The sequence below is a fragment of the Callithrix jacchus genome, chromosome 8 (genome assembly GCF_049354715.1).
Source record: "Callithrix jacchus isolate 240 chromosome 8, calJac240_pri, whole genome shotgun sequence".
Lineage (NCBI taxonomy): Eukaryota > Metazoa > Chordata > Mammalia > Primates > Cebidae > Callithrix > Callithrix jacchus.
This window is the reverse complement of record NC_133509.1, coordinates 102,578,313-102,595,923: the sequence shown is the minus strand read 5'-3', so window position 1 is coordinate 102,595,923 and position 17,611 is coordinate 102,578,313. Positions and strand designations below refer to the sequence as shown.

The 17,611-nt window shown below is 42.0% G+C and overlaps 2 protein-coding genes across 5 annotated transcripts in view; one reads left to right on the top strand and one right to left on the bottom strand.

The window, feature by feature from the left end:
- The first annotated feature begins 8 nt into the window (after nucleotides 1-8).
- PIGH (phosphatidylinositol glycan anchor biosynthesis class H) lies at nucleotides 9-11,040 on the top strand. Of its 3 annotated transcripts, none has more exons than XM_035260781.3 (5): nucleotides 9-273; nucleotides 5,825-5,917; nucleotides 6,664-6,781; nucleotides 7,725-7,808; nucleotides 10,172-10,456. In XM_035260781.3, the coding sequence occupies exons 1-5, from the start codon at nucleotides 94-96 to the stop codon at nucleotides 10,201-10,203; spliced, it is 507 nt and encodes a 168-aa protein (XP_035116672.3). In that variant the 5' UTR covers nucleotides 9-93; the 3' UTR covers nucleotides 10,204-10,456. The 3 variants fall into 3 exon arrangements, with proteins under 3 accessions (XP_035116672.3, XP_035116670.3, XP_002754078.3); XM_035260779.3 differs by having other exon boundaries at nucleotides 5,708-5,917; XM_002754032.6 differs by lacking the exon at nucleotides 6,664-6,781 and having other exon boundaries at nucleotides 5,708-5,917; nucleotides 10,172-11,040.
- The window catches only part of PLEKHH1 (pleckstrin homology, MyTH4 and FERM domain containing H1), a 60,073-nt gene continuing 53,281 nt past the window's right edge, over nucleotides 10,820-17,611 (bottom strand). For both annotated transcript variants that reach the window (XM_009006213.6, XM_035260778.3), the window contains 3 exons: nucleotides 14,654-14,740; nucleotides 14,202-14,348; nucleotides 10,820-13,229 (listed from right to left, as the gene is read on the bottom strand). In XM_009006213.6, coding sequence (XP_009004461.1) covers nucleotides 13,068-13,229; nucleotides 14,202-14,348; nucleotides 14,654-14,740 — 396 coding nt within the window. In that variant the 3' untranslated portion in view covers nucleotides 10,820-13,067. The remainder of the gene's footprint in view (nucleotides 13,230-14,201; nucleotides 14,349-14,653; nucleotides 14,741-17,611) is intronic.

The window sequence follows — 17,611 nt, the reverse complement described above, 5'->3', positions numbered from 1 at the left end:
ACGCGACTGCCGGAAGCGGGTCTGGAGCTGGCGAGGCTGGGAGAGCAGAAGAACGCGGTGCAGTGCGGGCCGCCTAGTAGGGGCAAGCCAGTCATGGAGGATGAGCGGAGCTTTTCGGATATCTGCGGCGGCCGCCTGGCCCTGCAGCGCCGCTACTACTCCCCGTCCTGCCGGGAGTTCTGCCTCAGCTGCCCTCGGCTCTCGCTGCGTTCGCTTACGGCTGTCACCTGCACGGTGTGGCTGGCGGCCTACGGACTCTTCAGCCTCTGCGAGGTAATGGCTGGTCGGCCCCTCCGCTCTCTCGGAGGAGGGGGTTCGGCTTTGGGAGAGTCTCTGGGGTCTTTGATCGAGCCCAGATCTCTGGTTGGCCCCTCCTACAGTGGTAGGACCAGAGGGCGGGAACTCACGGGTTTTGGGGACGCCACTCCGATGCTGGACAGCTCTTTAAATGATGTTTGGTGAATGTGTGCTCCTGGAAAGTACATTTCCCCTCTGTGTCTGTGCTCTGCTCGGTGGGTTCACCCAGCATACATCTAGTTCTTGCACGATGGTCTAAAACTTTAATTTCCACGTGTTCTATGTAATATAGGCGCGTAGTAATTTAATTCCAAGAGTTCAGGGAAGTAAGTGGGTCTTCCTCGTCTATCACTTCTGCTCCTCAAAGGCAGTGCTGCTAACAATACCTTATGTAGTTTTCCACAAACTGTCTTTGCCTCCACAGTGTACACTTGTGTAGCTGTGTGTATAAATATAGTGTTATCGTTCTTCCTAATCTGTTTTTCAATACAGTTTAACCCTCCCTCCTCCCAAACTCTCCCCCAATTTTAAGTACTTTCTAAAGGATTTTGAAATTTTGGATGTGTGTGGTATCTGTGCTCAATTTCCAGATTCATTCCTGTTTTCTCTGAGCCTCAATTTTCTACATCTCTAAAATAGAATTAATGCCTGCCATACCAGCTTCATGATATTGTGAGGGTTAAATGCAGTAACTTTATAACAGTTCTCAAATAAAAAGAATTATCCTAATTGCCTTTTCAGGCTGAGTTCTAGTTTCATATGTAGTGCCTGAGTTGGATGTATTATCCCTGAAGTGATCTGATCGGAGTTAAGTACAGCAGGGCTATTTATTTCTGTAACTTGGATATTGTTTCCATTACTGCATCCATTAGCTTTTTTTTGCTGTCAAAGCATATTTCACAGTATGGTAATTTAGCATAGAAATATGCAGAATTAAGACTGCCCTAATTGTAGTAAACTATCTAAAAGTCTGTTCAGTCAGGGTGCAGTAGCTCATGCCTGTAATCTAGCACTTTGGGAGGCTGAAGCAGGTGGATCACTTGAGGTCAGGAGTTCAAAACCAGCCTGGCCAACATGGTGAAACCGTGTCTCACTATGTATTTGTATTTTTATCACCATGTATTTTGTATTTGTAAAATACAAAAATTAGCTGGGTGTGGTGGCGCATGCCTGTAGTCCCAGATACTTGGGAGACCGAGGCAGGAGAATCACTTGAACCCAGGAGGCAGAGGTAACAGTGAGCGAAGATCGTGCCACTACACTCCAGCCTTGGCGACAGAGGAAGACTCTGTCTCAAAAAAAAAAAAAAATTTGTTCATAAGTCAGTTAAAATGATGATTAAATTGATTTGACAGCACCCCCAACATTTAAAATATAGTATAGTTGAATTTTAGTACTAGCCTGAGTTGTTATAGCCTATGTATGTGGTCATGTGAGGAGGAGGAGGAGGAAATAGATATTTATTAAATGCCCACTGAGTGCCGGATGCTTTACTAAATTCTTTACTTCAGCCTAGAATGAAGAAAACCAAGGCTTACAAAGAATAATGATTACCAAAAGTCTCAAAGCAGTAAATGGCAGATCTGGGCTTCAAACCCAGGGCTCTTTGACTCCAAGACCCTTTTTTTTCCTTTATACCATTGTATAGCTGATCTTAGGCAAAATTTAAAAACAAAAGCCTGCTTTTATGCCAGGTCCCCTCTGTACTTATGTCTCTTATCCTGGTGTACTCTGCTCACCCCTATCAAATGCCCGGGATTTAGTGACCTCATCTTCCTTTAAACTCTACTGCAACACTTCCTAAGGGCTCTGTGTGCCAAAATTTCTTACCTTTCCTATTCAAAACTTTATGAGAGTAGTGCATATCTGGAATGAGAAGAAATCTGATTGAAGGAATTCATTCAAACATACAGCTTAATACCAACTCAAATGAATATTGAATTGTTTGAATTCTATACAGAAAAATGAAGTAAAAAAATGCAGGTAGTAATGAAGTTTTAGGCATGGATTGCTTTCACTGGAAAACTGACGTGGATCAAATCCCTAAGGATTTACTGTCCTTAATCCCTTCATGTTTTTGAGTTCACAGTTCTATTAAAGTTCCAGGTTGTTCCCTTGTTTATTCCACCCTGGAATGTTCTTCTCCCTTCCCTTTCAACTAATTAGATTGGCCACTAACCACCACCTCCCCTGCACCAATTAAAATCCTATTTCCTTGGATGTGATGGGATATATTCTTGTGTGTTTTTATATCTTTTTCTTTCTTTTTTATTTAAAAAAAAAAAAAAACTTTTCCTTTGGTACTTGTAGTCAGTATCAGAGTATCCTCCAGAATATTTTCTATGTATTAATCTTGCCTTTAATAAATCTGTAAGGGTTAGGGCTGAATTGTATTCCTCTCCATTCTTCATAATGCTTATTCAGTGCAATTAATCTTAATTGCAAAATTAGATCTTTTTGGATCATCAGAGAACCAGTACTGAATCCTCCATTCATCAATCAACACATAGCACAGAGATCAGCAAACTGTTTCTTTCTTTTTTTTTTTTGAGGCAGGTTCTCACTCTGTTTCCTAAGCTGGAGTGTAGTGGTATGAATACCCTCACTGCAGCCTCAGTCTCTTGGACTCAAGTGGTCCTCTTTTCTCAGCCTCCTGAGTAGCTGGGACTACAGGTGTATGCTGCCACACCTGGCCGATTTTTGTATTTTTTGTAGAGATGGGGTCTCACTATGTTGCCCAGGCTGGTCTTGAATTCCTAGCCTCAAACAATCTCCCTACATTGGCCTCCCAAAATGTGAGGATTCTAGGCATGAGCCACCATGCCTGGCCCAAACATTTTCTTTGAAAGACTAGATAGTAAATATAGCAGGTTCTGTGGATCTGTCTTATAATATTTTTTTCTTTCTTTCTATAGCCCTGTAAAAACTTAAAAATCATTTTTTGCTTGAGATGGGCCAGAGAAAACCAGACCACAGGTCCAAATGTTTGCAGATCCCTGATATAACACTATGGGTTAAGTAGTGGGAAGTATAAGGAAGTAGAAAGAGACCATCAAAGAAAACCAGAGCTAGTGAGTAGTTGAAGAGGTAAAAAATAGATTTTATTCAGGAACAACTACAGTAGGGGAAAAGAGACTTCAGTAGAGAATTCCAGATTCCTCAGTTCTGAATACAGCATGAACAAGTGGAGATTTATAGTCAAGGAGCAGGGTGGGAGTCAGTGGACAGAAAATTACTCAAAGGAAACATCAGGGGCAAGGTGGGATTCTGGTTAAACTGACTTGACAGGATTCTTGCTGAAGGCAGGCCAGGCTGATCAAATACCAAGGTAGGAGTTCTTTCTAAACTGATTCAGCAAGACGCTTGCTACAGCTTGGTGGGCAGTGCAGGCCCAACAAAGATGTCAAGGTCAGAGCCTAGAGGGCTTAGAGGAGCCTGACTAGAGGTAGACAAAGGAGGGCATCTTGTCAGTTCAAAGAATAATAAGACATTTCCTGCCCTCCAGGAATGCAGTCCAAAATTACCAGATTTCTTTGATTTTATGTCATCAATAATTTTTTTTCCTGTGCCAGCCTTCTAAATAATAGCTTCTGGGGAAAAAAAGATAAAATAATGCCACATGAAAGAAACACACCAATAGGAAAACACATTTTAACTTCAGAAATGTTAAAGATTGTACATTTGTCTTAGAATCAAGGGAATAAATAATAAACACCATTTTTTGAGCCCTTAACACATCACTTAGTCAACTGTAAGTCACAGAACAACTAAAATAACCTTAAGAGATAAGGACCTTTTCTATTAAGAAGTCATAAGGTAGGAGGGCTCCCGAGTTCACATAGAGACTCATTTGATTCTGGCTCTTGTAATCTTACTGCTGACACCCTTATGTACTCTACTTGTCCTCCATTTGGTCCTCCAAGTACAGAAACTGCACTTCCACCCTTAGCATCCTCTAGCTCTCCACTGGGTCTGGCAGAGGCCATAGTAGTTCCAGGTGTGTAAACCTCACGATGAAGGGAACTTCCCTTCTGTAGATTTTTAAAGGTGAACTCAAGTTTTCCAGAAGCCCCTCCAGCAGATCTCCCCTCACATCTCATTGGCAGAGTTGTGTCACAGGACTGGGAACCAATCATGATTCACTCCCTAGTTCAATTGGGGTGGGTGGGTGGCTGTTTATTAGGCAAGCCTAGTATCTGCTACACTGTGCTAAGCACTTCATAATTGTTCAGTCTGTGATTCTGCACCATATACAGATGGTTCCTGACTTACGATGGTTTGATTTAGATTTTTTTACTTTAGTGTGATATAGAAATAATACACAGTCAGTAGAAACTATACTTAAAGTACCCATACAAACATTGTTTTTCACTTTAAGTACAGCATTGAATAAATTACATAAGATTTTCCATGTTACTATAAAACAAGGTTTGCGTTACATGATTTGCCCAACTGTAGGCTAATGTAAGTGTTCTGAGCACATTTAAGGTAGGCTAGCCTAAGCACTGATGTTTGATAGGTTAGGTATATTAAATGCATTTTTAAATTTTAATTTATTTAGTGCTAGAACTCAGTATTAAATGCATTTTCATCTTACAATGAGTTTATCAGGACATAACTCCCTCTTGTACTCTGCTGAAAGAGTGAAAGGAAAATATTTGGTCCTTTTTTTTTTTGAGACTAGTGTCGTTTTGTCACCAGGCTGGAGTGCAGTGGCGTGATCTCAGCTCACTGCAACCTCTCCCTCCCAGGTTCAAGCAATTCTTCTGCTTTAATTTCCCGAGTAGCTGGGACTGCAGGTGTGCATCAACACGCCCAGCTAATTTTTGTATTTTTAGTTAGAGACAGGGTTTCACCATGTTGGCTAGGATGGTCTCAATCTCTTGACCTGTGAACTGCCCAAAGTGCTGGCATTATAGGCATGAGCCACCATGCTTGGCCGGATCCTTTTTTTTAAACAGGCAGTATCTTATTCTGGTTTCCAAGCTAGAGTGCAGTTGTATGATCATAGCTCACTTCAGCCTTGACCTCCTGGGTCAAGTGATCCTTTTGTCTCAGCCTCCCTAGTAGCTGGAATTACAGGTGTAAGCTACAGCATTCAGCTGATTTGGGCCCTTAAGTTGGAATTTTGGAAGAAAAATTTCTGAGATTGCTGTGATGATGGACATTTTGCTGATGGAAGTTTTCCCCAGACCTATCCATGTGTTGTCTGGATCTGTTTCACTGTATACTTTCATAGCACCTCAGAACCCAAATAAAAGCAATTTCCTTTTCCTCCATGCATGTTCCCCTCATCTGACAATCGAAGAAAGGCCTTTTTCTTCATTTGCCTGGAGTTGACTTGTACAGCACAGGTATATGCAGAGGACCACTTGGTAATCTTACTGCCTGTATCTGGCTCTCTCTTCAGAACAGCATGATCCTCTCTGCTGCCATCTTCATCACCCTCTTAGGTCTGCTTGGTTATCTCCATTTTGTAAAGATTGACCAGGAGACTCTGTTAATCATTGATTCCCTTGGCATTCAGATGACTTCATCTTATGCTTCAGGCAAAGAAAGTACTACCTTCATAGAGATGGGCAAGGTCAAGGATATTGTCATCAATGAGGCTATTTACATGGTAAGTATTTAAGAGGTAAGTATTACAGGCCTCTCTGGAGGAGGTAGCCAGCCCAAGGGATGTTCCCAGATCTAAACTTAATACCTAAATACCTAAAGTACTTAATGTCACAGAATTAAACATGAAGGCCCTCTGCTCTACTACTTATAGTACTAGAGTTTTCTTTTCGGCTGGCACATTTAATAAAATACATTTAACAAAAGTGAAAAGTAAGCTACCACATTCAGCTGATTTGGGCCCTTAAGTTGGAATTTGGAAGAAAAATTTCTGAGATTGCTGTGATGGTGGACATTAAAAAGGTAAAATTGCTTTATTTTTTTTTATTATTATTTTTTTGAGATGGAGTTTCACTCTCCTTACCCAGGCTGGAGTGCAATGGCACGATCTCGGCTCACCGCAACCTCCGCCTCCTGGGTTCAGGCAATTCTCCCTCCTCAGCCTCCTGAGTAGCTGGGATTACAGGCATGCGCCACCATGCCCAGCTAATTTTTTGTATTTTGAGTAGAGACGGGGTTTCACCATGTTGACCAGGATGGTCTCGATCTCTTGACCTTGTGATCCACCCGCCTCGGCCTCCCAAAGTGCTGGGATTACAGGCGTGAGCCACCGCGCCCGGCCAAAATTGCTTTATTTTTAAAGAGATGCAGCAGGCTTTCATGGATAGGGAATTAACATTTCAACTTTATCTTCAAAATTATCACTGGCATTTTTTCCTTCTCTTTCTTTTTTCTATTTTGTTGAGACAGGGTCTCACTCTGTTGCCCAGGCTGGAGTGCAGTGGCATGATCACAGCTCACTGCAGCCTCAAATTCCCAGGCTTAAGCCATCCTCCCACCTCCGCATCCCAAGTAGCTGTGACTACAGGCGCGTACCACCATGCTTAGTTCGTTTTTTCTATTTTTTGTAGAGATGGAGTCTTACTATGTTGCCTAGGCTGGTCTTGAATTCCTGGGCTCAAGACATCCTCCTGCTGTGGCCTCCCAGTGTTTAGTTTACAGGTTTGAGCCACTACGCCTGGCTCTCTTTTTTCTTTTTTTTTTTTTTGAGACGGAGTTTCACTCTTGTTACCCAGGCTGTAGTGCAATGGCACGATCTCGGCTCACCACAACCTCCGCCTCCTGGGTTCAGGCAATTCTCCTGCCTCAGCCTCCTGAGTAGCTGGGATTACAGGCACACGCCACCATGCCCAGCTAATTTTTTGTATTTTTAGTAGAGACAGGGTTTCACCATGTTGGACCAGGATGGTCTCGATCTCTTGATCTCATGATCCACCCGCCTTGGCCTCCCAAAGTGCTGGGACTACAGGCGTAAGCCACCACTCCCGGCCCCCTTTTTTCATTTAAAGAATGAGAATATACTTTTCTCCCACTTCAAAAGCTATCAAGTGTTCTACTACTTAGAGATAACCATTTATGAAAAAGCGTTGAGCCTTCCCTTAGGAAAAAGGAATGTGGCCAGGTCCGGCGGCTCACACCTGTAATCCCAGCACTTTGGGAGGCCAAGGTGGGTGGATCACCTGAAGTTGGGAGTTCCAGACCAGCCTGGCCAACATGGTGAAACCCTGTCTCTATTAAAAATATAAAAAATTAGCCAGGTGTGGTGGCTCACACCTGTAATCCCAGCTACTCAGGAGGCTGAGGCAGGAAAATTGCTTGAACCTGGGAGGCAGAGGTTGCAGTGAGCCGTGATCGTGCCACTGTACTCCAGCCTGGGCAAGAGAGTGAGACTTCATCTCAAAAAAAAAAAAAAAGGAAAAAAAGAATGCAAAATGATTTTCACTTAGACCTTGCTATTTATTTTCTTATAGCAAAAGGTGATTTATTACCTCTGCATCTTACTGAAGGATCCAGTGGAACCACATGGGATATCACAAGTAGTACCCATCTTCCAGGTGAGCATAGAACACTTTTACCATTCTCCAATTAATCCTCAACCTTTTCAGTAGGAGTGTAAATTCCTTTTGTCAGAGTATTGGAAGATACCTGACAGCTGTTTTGAGTGAGAATTAGGATTTCAGTTGAGAAGTTCCTTTCTGAGGCAAATATAGTCCTTGAAAAAATTATTAATTAATTAATGTATATTTTATTTTATTTTAGACAGAATCTCACTTTGTCCCCCAGGCTGGAGTGCAGTGGTGTGATCGCCAACTCATTGCAGCCTCCACCTCCTAGGCTCAAGAAATCCTCCTGTCTCAGCCTCCTAAGTACTTGGAACTATATGTGTGCACCACCACACCCAGCTAATCTTTAAATTTTTAATAGAGATGGTCTTGCCATGTTGTCTAGGCTGATCTTGAATTCCTGAGTTCAAGTAATTCTCCTGCCTCGGTCTCCCAAAGTGTTGGGATTACAAGCATGAGCCACCACACCTGGCCTTGTGCACATTTTAAGAAAACAATCAAATATATAGCAACTTCTACCTACAAATCGCCATTCATCTACTTTGACTCTGTCAGTCTACTATGTACAGTTTTTCAGATAGAGGTCATTGATATATTCACACTGTACACTATTATGTGTCTTTGTAAATTAATATGTATGTATCCTACAAAGGCCATTATATTTATTATTTTAAATAATTATATTGTATAATATATTGAAACAACAGTTTAGCCACTCTTGCTAGTTTTTACAATCATGCCTGGGTTTTTTTGTTTTGCTCTTATAAAAAACACTTATCAGCTGAGTGCAGTGGCTCCTCATGCCTGTAATGCCAACACTTTGGGAGGCTGAGGCAGGCAGATCACTTGAGCTCAGGAGTTCAAGACCAGCCTGGGCAACGTGGTGAAACCCCCATCTCTACAAAAATACCAAAATTAGCTGAGCATAGTGGCGCACATCTGTGGTCTCAGCTACTTGGGAAGCTGAGTTAGGATTGCTTGAGCCCAGGAGGTAGAGGCTGCAGTAAGCTGTGATCATGCCACTGCACTCAGCCTGGAGCAAGACTCTATTTCAAAAAACAAAACTAAAATTATACAAACATGATAATAAATTATAGGTAGTTATTTATGTGCATATTTATGTATATAGTTAACCCTGCCAAACTGACCTTTTTCATAAAGGGCTTAAGATAGCTAAGCTAAAAAATTATTTTGCATTATAATTTAAAATTATTTTATTAAATCTTATGAATAGATTATATAGATTTCTAGTGTTTAAGATTTCTAGTGTTATAGATTTCTAGTGTTTAAGATTCGGCTCCAGAGATTGGACAACTTTACCATACTTGGGGGTTTTGTACTTGTTTTTCTACCATCTGGTCCAATAGCGAATTTAGCTTTGTTAGCTTAATATGTAGGTAAAGGCATTTTAAAGTAGGTGAATTTGTATCTTTTTAAATGATAGGCTTTTTATATTTCCTTGTATTACCTATCAATATTTCCTCTTATTTTAAACTACCTATCTTCTCTGTTAGTCAGGTAGAAACTGAACATTATATATTTGTATAGATTTTTTAATATTTTTAACAATTCTTTATATATTTTGGGTAGTATACTTTTATTAAATATACTTTCACATATATTTTTTCCATTCTGTGGTTTTTCTTTTAATTTCGGTTGTGTTACATTTCATTGTACAAAGCATTTTTCAATATTTACATATTAAACTGCCCTTCTTGTCTTTGAGGGCTATTTTACAACTTGTTGTATTTCTCAAGGGTCCATTTTATTTTTCCTCTTGCTTACTCTTAGAGATGGAGTTCATGAAATTTAGACAGATTAAAAAGCTATCATTTGATCTCTCACCTCACACAATTCACAAGCTGGGCTGTGAGCTAGCTGGGACTCTTCCCAGCAAGGTGCCCTGAGGCCTGAACTTAACTCACCGAGCTCACTGCTGTGCTATTTATACCCCTTGATGTGGATGAGAGATGGAAATTGCATGTGGGCCCAGCACCTTGGCTCATGCCTCTAATCCCAGCACTTTGGGAGGCCAGGGCAGGCAGATCACTTAAGGCCAGGAGTTCAAGAGCAGCCTGGCCAACATGGTGAAACCCAGTCTCTACTAAAAATACAAAAATTAGCTGGGCATGGTGGTTTGTGCCTGTAGTCTCAGCTACTTGGGAGGCTGAGGCACAAGAATCATTTGAACCCAGGATGCAGAGGTTGCAGTGAGCTGAGATTGTGCCACTATATTCCACCCTGGGGGATAGAGCAAGACTATGTCTAAAAAAAGAAAAGTTGCATGTGGATGCAGCACCACTGTTCTCTCTCACATTCACCTTGACTCTGCATATCTCCCCTTTGGAATTCAGAGTGCCAAGCCCCGGCTGGACTGCTTGATTGAAGTATACAGGAGCTGCCAGGAGATCCTGGCACAGCAGAAAGCCACATCTACAAATCCATGAGGCCCAGCATTCAGAAGGCCAGGATTGTCTTTCAAAGGAGATGACTTTTAAGCCATAGTGGCTGGTTTTCCATACTTTAAACCATCAGGTGGACACAGTCCTAGGAACCAGTATGGATGTAGTGCATCTCAGAGCCACAGAGCAGGTGACTGGAAATCTAACTCAATGTACTTCTGTGTATTACAGTGTTTTCCTTGTAAGGTTTTGCCTACTTTACCAAAGGAGGGGAGACCTTAAGAATTTTGACACAGTATGTCAAAAGTAATGTCAGCAAAGCACTTTGTGAAATTGCTAAGCATATTCAGGTTTACTTTGTGTTAATGTTTGTGAAGTAAAACAGGAAACTACCATCAACTGTCTTGAGAAAGGTATACTTACCAATTACATAGTACCCCTGTGTCAAGTTACAAAAAAAAAAAAAATCAAGCCCATCTGGTACTGGTTAGCAGGAAGGAATGTCCTACAAAAGACGAGTCTGTCAACCTAGCACCTGTGTTCTCTACAGGGCTTATTTACGACTCTCTTAATAAACAGATCTCCTTCTGAAACAAGTTACCTGGTTCATGGATAGCTGCTTTTTATTGACAAACAAGATCATGGCATTTCAGTCATGGTGTCAAGCACATTAATACTTTTCTGTTACTCAGCATTTAAAAAATCATTTTAAAAGATACTTTTGCCAAGAGGGATGAGACAAAAGGCCAGACAGAAATTTGACTTTGGTTTTCAGACATGGGACTCCATGTTAACAAAGAATAAATAAGCAAATCATTGAATCCTTTGTTTCTAAGGCAGTTTCTTCTGTATAAAATCAGTAAACTAAAAGAGGATTCCTGAAGGGTTGGGGTGGAGATGGGGTGGAGAGAGGGTGGGGGAAACAGACTGACCACAGATTCAGTGTGAACACAGCTCCTTTCTTGTTTACTCTTTCTTCGGGCTCCTACTATTCTTTCTCTGGGTAGATAATGTTGTTCTTATTGGCCTTAGAGACACCCAAGATATTACAAAACCAGAGCCGTTATGTCTATCACCAGCCCTGCAGTAATTGTTCAGGAACCTGTAGTACATGTGACTTGTTCGAGGTAGAAATGTCTCAGCTAAATCCCCAAATCCTGGGGTAAAGGGTGTGACTAGAAATGACTGTACAACTACTTGCCTTGCAAAGTCAAGTACATTTAAAAGAGGCAGAGACTTGGATGTGCTGCTTTTTTCATCATGCTTGTCAGTTTACAGGGTGAAAGCAGCTGAGGCGTTCAGATAAACTAGTCCTGGCCTCACAGTTTTTGCTGTGCACAATATGCAGATATTATTGGCTAAAGGCTTGGTTTTGGATGCTACTGCTAAATAAACAGTTTTCAGCACTTTATTGACAGATAGTAAGGCTGCCTTAGAGCTATGAAATAGAACTCAGTTTCTCAGATGTTGGAAAATCAGAGTATGAACTCTTTCGTTTTGTTTTTGTTAGGGGAAGGTGTAGATAGTCTCCTCTGCACTCAATCAGAAGATCTGAATTGAGAAGGGCTATGGTGTTATCAGTAAGGCAAAAGATGAAAGAAACTTTTTATTTCTTTTAGCTATTACTCTTAGGCTAGGGCGACTATCACATATGTATCCTCGCCCTCAAACTAATTCCCAGCAGAAGTTTGCCAGAAGTCTCAAGGAGCATATCCAGGCCCACATGCCTGAAATAGTCTTCTGTGTTTCTGACTCATTTTTGTGGTCTTATAGCAGCAAAAAGCAGAGTGCATTTGCTTGGTCTTTTACAAGAGCAAGGAAACAAATGGTGGCCCACAGTAGTGAACACAGCCTTCACTGAGCCCTGTCCAGTCATTAAAATGAGACAGGGAGAGGTCAGATTGGAACTACCCCCTGCCCTTGTTTGCACATTGCATGGGTTTGGCTTATAGTCCAGTGTGAGAGAAAGAGCTTGAATCTTAGCATGGGGAAGGGGCAGTACCAATGCCTACATACCAATAATGGGGAAAGTGAGTCTATTCTTTTTTCTCCAACTCTGTCAGCACCTTTCCCATTTGGGAAAGGCAGTACAGTTTAGATAGTTCTAGGCTTCTGTCAGAGTGCAGGAGAATTGGAAATTTTAGTCCTATTCTGTTTAGCGACATTCAGAAAACTTCAAGTATAAATAAGACCATATACAATATTAAAAAATTAGCTTCCAGGCCAGGCGCGGTGGCTCACGCCTGTAATCCCAGCACTTTGGGAGGCTAAAATGGGTGGATCACCTGAGGTCAGGAGTTTGAGAACAGCCTAGCCAACATGGTGAGACCCCCATCTCTACTAAAAGTACAAAAATTAGGCATGGTGGTGCACACCTGCAATCCCAGCTACTCAGGAGGCTGAGGCAGAATTGCTTGAACCTGGGAAGTGGAGGTTGCAGTGAGCCAAGATTGCGCCACTGCACTCCAGCCTGGGCAACATAGACTCTATCCTCCCCTGTTCCTCCAAAAAAAAAAAAGCTTCCTTGAGAGTATCAGTTCAGAAAGCCTTAACTTATAGCACTGATGCCCTCAGTAACAGTGGATCACCCCTGTCTATAGAATCAGGTAGCATTCTTACAAAAAAAGGAATAAGTGGTTTTAACACTGGATCTGGATTTTAAAAAGCTGGGCCCTGAAACATTATAAAGCACCTAGAGAATAAAGGCTTCACAGACACTAAAATGCACATTTCACAGAACAAGAGTGGTGGGGGCTGTTAGACCCATCACAGTAGTATCATACCCCAAGATATGTATCTCTAAATCCAGAGGCACTAGTGGTGGTGGGGAATGGAGTAGGAGAGATATTCACAGCAACGTTGGCCCCTTGGTAGCACAGGAAACAGAAGCAAAGAACTGTCGTCCATCCAGTTCCCACAGCTGGCGGGCTCCAGGTGGGTGGGTGGGTGGGTTCACAGTTGTAGAGCAATGGTTCATATAGCTGGCCATGATGAAGGTAGCTTCTGCAATCTAAAAGGAGGTCAGAGATGTGGAAGAATTAACTACTTTTAGCTTGAATCCTGGCTTTCTTACTTACTCGCTCTTATATTGAGTTCCTGGGCCTCAGTTTATTTAATCTTTTAAAATACCCACCTGGGAGAAAATATCCAAAGAGAATCATGACTGTGCAGTTCAGAGGCCTAGTGACGTGGACCTTTGTTGGTCTGGAGATCCTCTGAGATGCACAGTGCCCTTCTGAGAAAAGGAGGCCCTGTGTTCTGCTCTGGTTAGCTCTACAACCAGGGAAGGGGGCCTTCTTGAGAAAGGGATCTGTAGATCCTCTCCTTTGGCAGGGTGGTATTAAAGAAGGAGTAGGTTTGGCAAACTGTAACTTTAGGATTAAAAAGTGGGGAACAGTGGGCTTTCCAGTGAGTCACAGGGGAGTCAGGAACAATAAATCAGAACTTAGGTTCCTAAGCCTTTGTAATTGTTATTTTTGCTGGTCAACATTTCTTGTATTGAATAGAACAAAGTCATTAAAGCAAAAGAGGTCTTTTTGCTGTCTTCCCCATGACAAGGAAGAGGGAGCACTGTGGGACTGTCCCATTTTGTAGCAGAACCCCGGGGTAACATGATAGCACCATAATGAGGAAGCTGCCCTGCCTCGAGGTCTGCTGCAAGGAAGAGAATAGAGCAGGTAAGCACCCAACTGAGGAATGCATGATGCTGGTGCTTGAGAGAATAAAAAAGAAAAAGTGAATAGCATAACAGTAGCAATGCCAGAGTTAGGTCCCTCCAAATATGCTCCTTTACCTACTAGCTGAACAGTGATATTGAGATGCAACACCACCTGAACCATTTAGAATACTAATTACAGGTAAGGCCCACACTTCTATCTGGGCAGGGCCCTTGTAGAGCACTAGCATAACCCCAGTTTCCTTTCTAAGCTCCACGCCCACCACATCTTACCAGAGTAGAACGTTTAGCAGCTATCAGACCTACCTTGGCAGCAGCCATCCGAAAGATCAACTTCTCAATGTGGCTTTTTCCAGAGCTCTGGTCTGGGATAGATCTAATCACAAGCATGAAGTCATCCCTGCAGCCACCAAAGGTTGTCACTGAAGAGTAGGGGTAAGTGATGTGCACTTGCTGTGAAAAGGAACCAGTCAGTTCTGGGGAAACTTTCCACCTGTCCCCTGAGTTAGGCACCAGCACCCCCGTCTCTTCTAGGCACAGGCAGCCTTAACCAGGAAAGAACTCCCAAGTGGTCATAATTTGGAGATCTCTGTCTTGAATGTCTACAAACAGTGTCTAGACTAGAGGACAGTGGGGCTAGGGCAGGAGTGGGGCTAGGGCAACCGTGGTCATTGGGTTCAGGCTTTTGAGTCCACAGAGAAGAAAACACCATGCTAAGGAAGAGGAGGGGTCAGGGAGCAGCCGGCATCCTTTCATACCATAGTGTTGTGGTCCAGGATGCTGACGCCATCCTCATTCACAGCAATCCACACTAGAGCATTCTCCTTGGAAGACAGCTGGGCAGGCTAGGGAAACAGAAACAACCCTTCAGATATGTCCACAGTTAGAGATTTTGAACTGTAAGAACTTTCTGAGAAAGAAGGCACATCCAGGGATCTGCTAGGCAGTGATTTCCAGCCACCTGATCTTAGGTAACAAAGATGGTTTGTTTCAAACAAAAAAAAAAAGAGAGGATCCAAGATGGCTGATCACTAATAGTCCGGGATTGTAGCTCCCAGTGAAAGTGCACAGAACGAGAGGATACCACACTTTCAGACGAATTTTCATTGCTCATGGACCAGAAGATTCCCAGTGGAGGGGCCCCACGGGTCGCCAGCGCGACTCTTGTGGCCTGCACAGTGGTTTTGCCGGTGCCTCGGCATGGCAGCTCTTCGTGCAGAGTAAACGGGAGGAGATTCCCGGGCAGAAGAGCACCGTCAGTCTTATCGCTACTGTTTTGGCCGGCGCAGTGGGTTGTTCGGCTTCCAGCGCTGGAAATCAATAAACTGGGCATCCACTCAGAAACCCAACTAGAAAGGTGGTAATGGTAAAGACGACAGATGGATAAATTTGTAACAAAGGGAAGAAACCAGCCTAAAAAGGCTGAGAATACCCAAAATCAGAACCCCTCTCCCTCTACAGGGGATTACAGTTCCTCATCAGCAATGGAACAAGCCCTGATGGAAAAGGACTGTGTGCCATTATCAGAAGTAGGCTTCAGAAGGTGGATGATAAGAAACTTCTGGGAGTTAAAAGAACTTGTTCTAACCCAATGTAAAGAAACTAAGAACTTTGAAAAAAGGTTTGACGAAATGCTAACAAGAATAGACAATATAGAGAGGAATATAAATGAACTAACACAGTTGAAAAACACAACACAAAAACTTAGTGAAATATGCACAAGTTTGAATGGCCGAATTGTTCAAGCAGAAGAAAGGATATCAGAGGTTGAAGACCTACTTAATGAAATAAAACGAGAAGACAAGAATAGAGAAAAAAGGACAAAAAGGAATGAGCAAAGTCTCCAAGAAATATGGGACTATGTGAAAAGACCTAATTTACGTTTGATAGGTGTACCTGAATATGACGAAGAGAATGAATCCAAGCTGGAAAATACTCTTCAGGATATTATTCAGGAAAACTTTCCCAATCTAGCAAAGCAGCACAATATTCAACCCCCAGGTAATACAGAGAACACCACAAAGATATTCCTCAAGAAGAGCAACCCCAAGGCACATAATCATTAGATTCACCAGGGTTGAAATGAAGGAGAAAATACTAAGGGCAGCCAGAGAGAAAGGTCAGGTTACCCACAAAGGGAAGCATATTAGACTTACAGCAGATCTCTCAGCAGAAACCCTACAAGCCAGAAGAGAATGGGGGCCAATATTCAACATCCTTAAAGAACAGAACTTTCAGCCCAGAATTTCATATCCTGCCAAACTAAGCTTCACAATTGAAGGAAAAATAAAATCTTTTATGAACAGGCAAGTACTCAGATTTTATTACCACCAGGCCTGCTTTACAAGAGCTTCTGAAAGAAGCATTATACATAGAAAGGAACAACCAGTATTAGCCTTTCTAAAAATATACCAAAAAGTAAAGAGCATCAACATAAAGAAGAATTTATATCAACGAATGGATAAAATAGCCAGTTAACATCAAATGGCAGTAATCCTAAATTTAAGTCGACTAAATCCCCCAATCAAAAGATACAGCCAAAACCTAACGGTATGCTACATCCAGACCCATTTCACATCCAAAGATACACAAAGACTTAAAACAAAGGGATGGAGAAAGATTTACCAACCAAATGGAGAGCAAAAATAAATAAATAAATAAAAAGCAGGAGTTGCAATTCTCGCATCTGATAAAATAGATTTCAAAGCAACAAAGATATAGTGGTAAAAGGATCAATGCAACAATAAGAGCTAATGATCCTAACACCCAGATACATAAGACTCATAAAGAGATTTAGACTCAACAAGACAGAATATTAATAAGGACATCCAGGACTTGAACTCAGATTCAGAACAAGTAAACTCAATAAATATTTATAGAGCTCTCCATTTTAAATACAAAAAATATACATTCTCCACCTTAAATACACAAAATATTGATCGGCCATTATTAATACCCATTTTTAGAATAAAGCTACATTCCCGTTTTCTCTCCCTCTTTTTCTTCGTCTTTCTTTCTCTCCTTCACTCCTTTTTTTCTTTCTTTAAAAAAAAGGAAACAAAGATCGTATTTGTATGGTGTATGCAGTAAATAGACAAAGCTACTTGTGAAAGGAGACACTTGGCCTTGGGGCTCTGGCCACCTACTGACCATCTCAAAGGCAGAGGTGATCTTTCTCTTGGTGTCCTGAGAACCCATGCTGCCACAGCACACTGGATGGAAAGCTCTGTGCTACAGAATAGAGGCCAGCCCTGGCTGCTCTGTTAGGGGAATGGGGAGCAGGTGGTTTTCTCCTAGTCTTGGAAACAGCATTCTGAAACCTCTAGTCTCCAAGCTGAGGTGCTTCTGACTTCAACCAATCTCCAAGGGACTGTAAGAAATAGGAAAGCAAGAATGCAGTCCTGTGGCTTTAGACCCTACCAGTAAGAAAGTGACTATTTAGTGCACATTCCTGTAATGACTGATTTTCACTGACAGGACTACACTGTGGCAATCCAGAAAATCTCTCTCTCTTAACCCAAATGGAGGCAGATAGACATTGGACATGTGGCATTTTTCAGAAGCTTTTCCCAACCTCCCAGACCAAGTGGGTCCCCATTATATACCTTTATAACAAGCTCTGTGCATTTCCTTCATAGCACTTGTGATAGCTTATACATATTAAATATGTATAGAGAAAAAAATGAACACAATTATTTGATGAATATACATCTCCT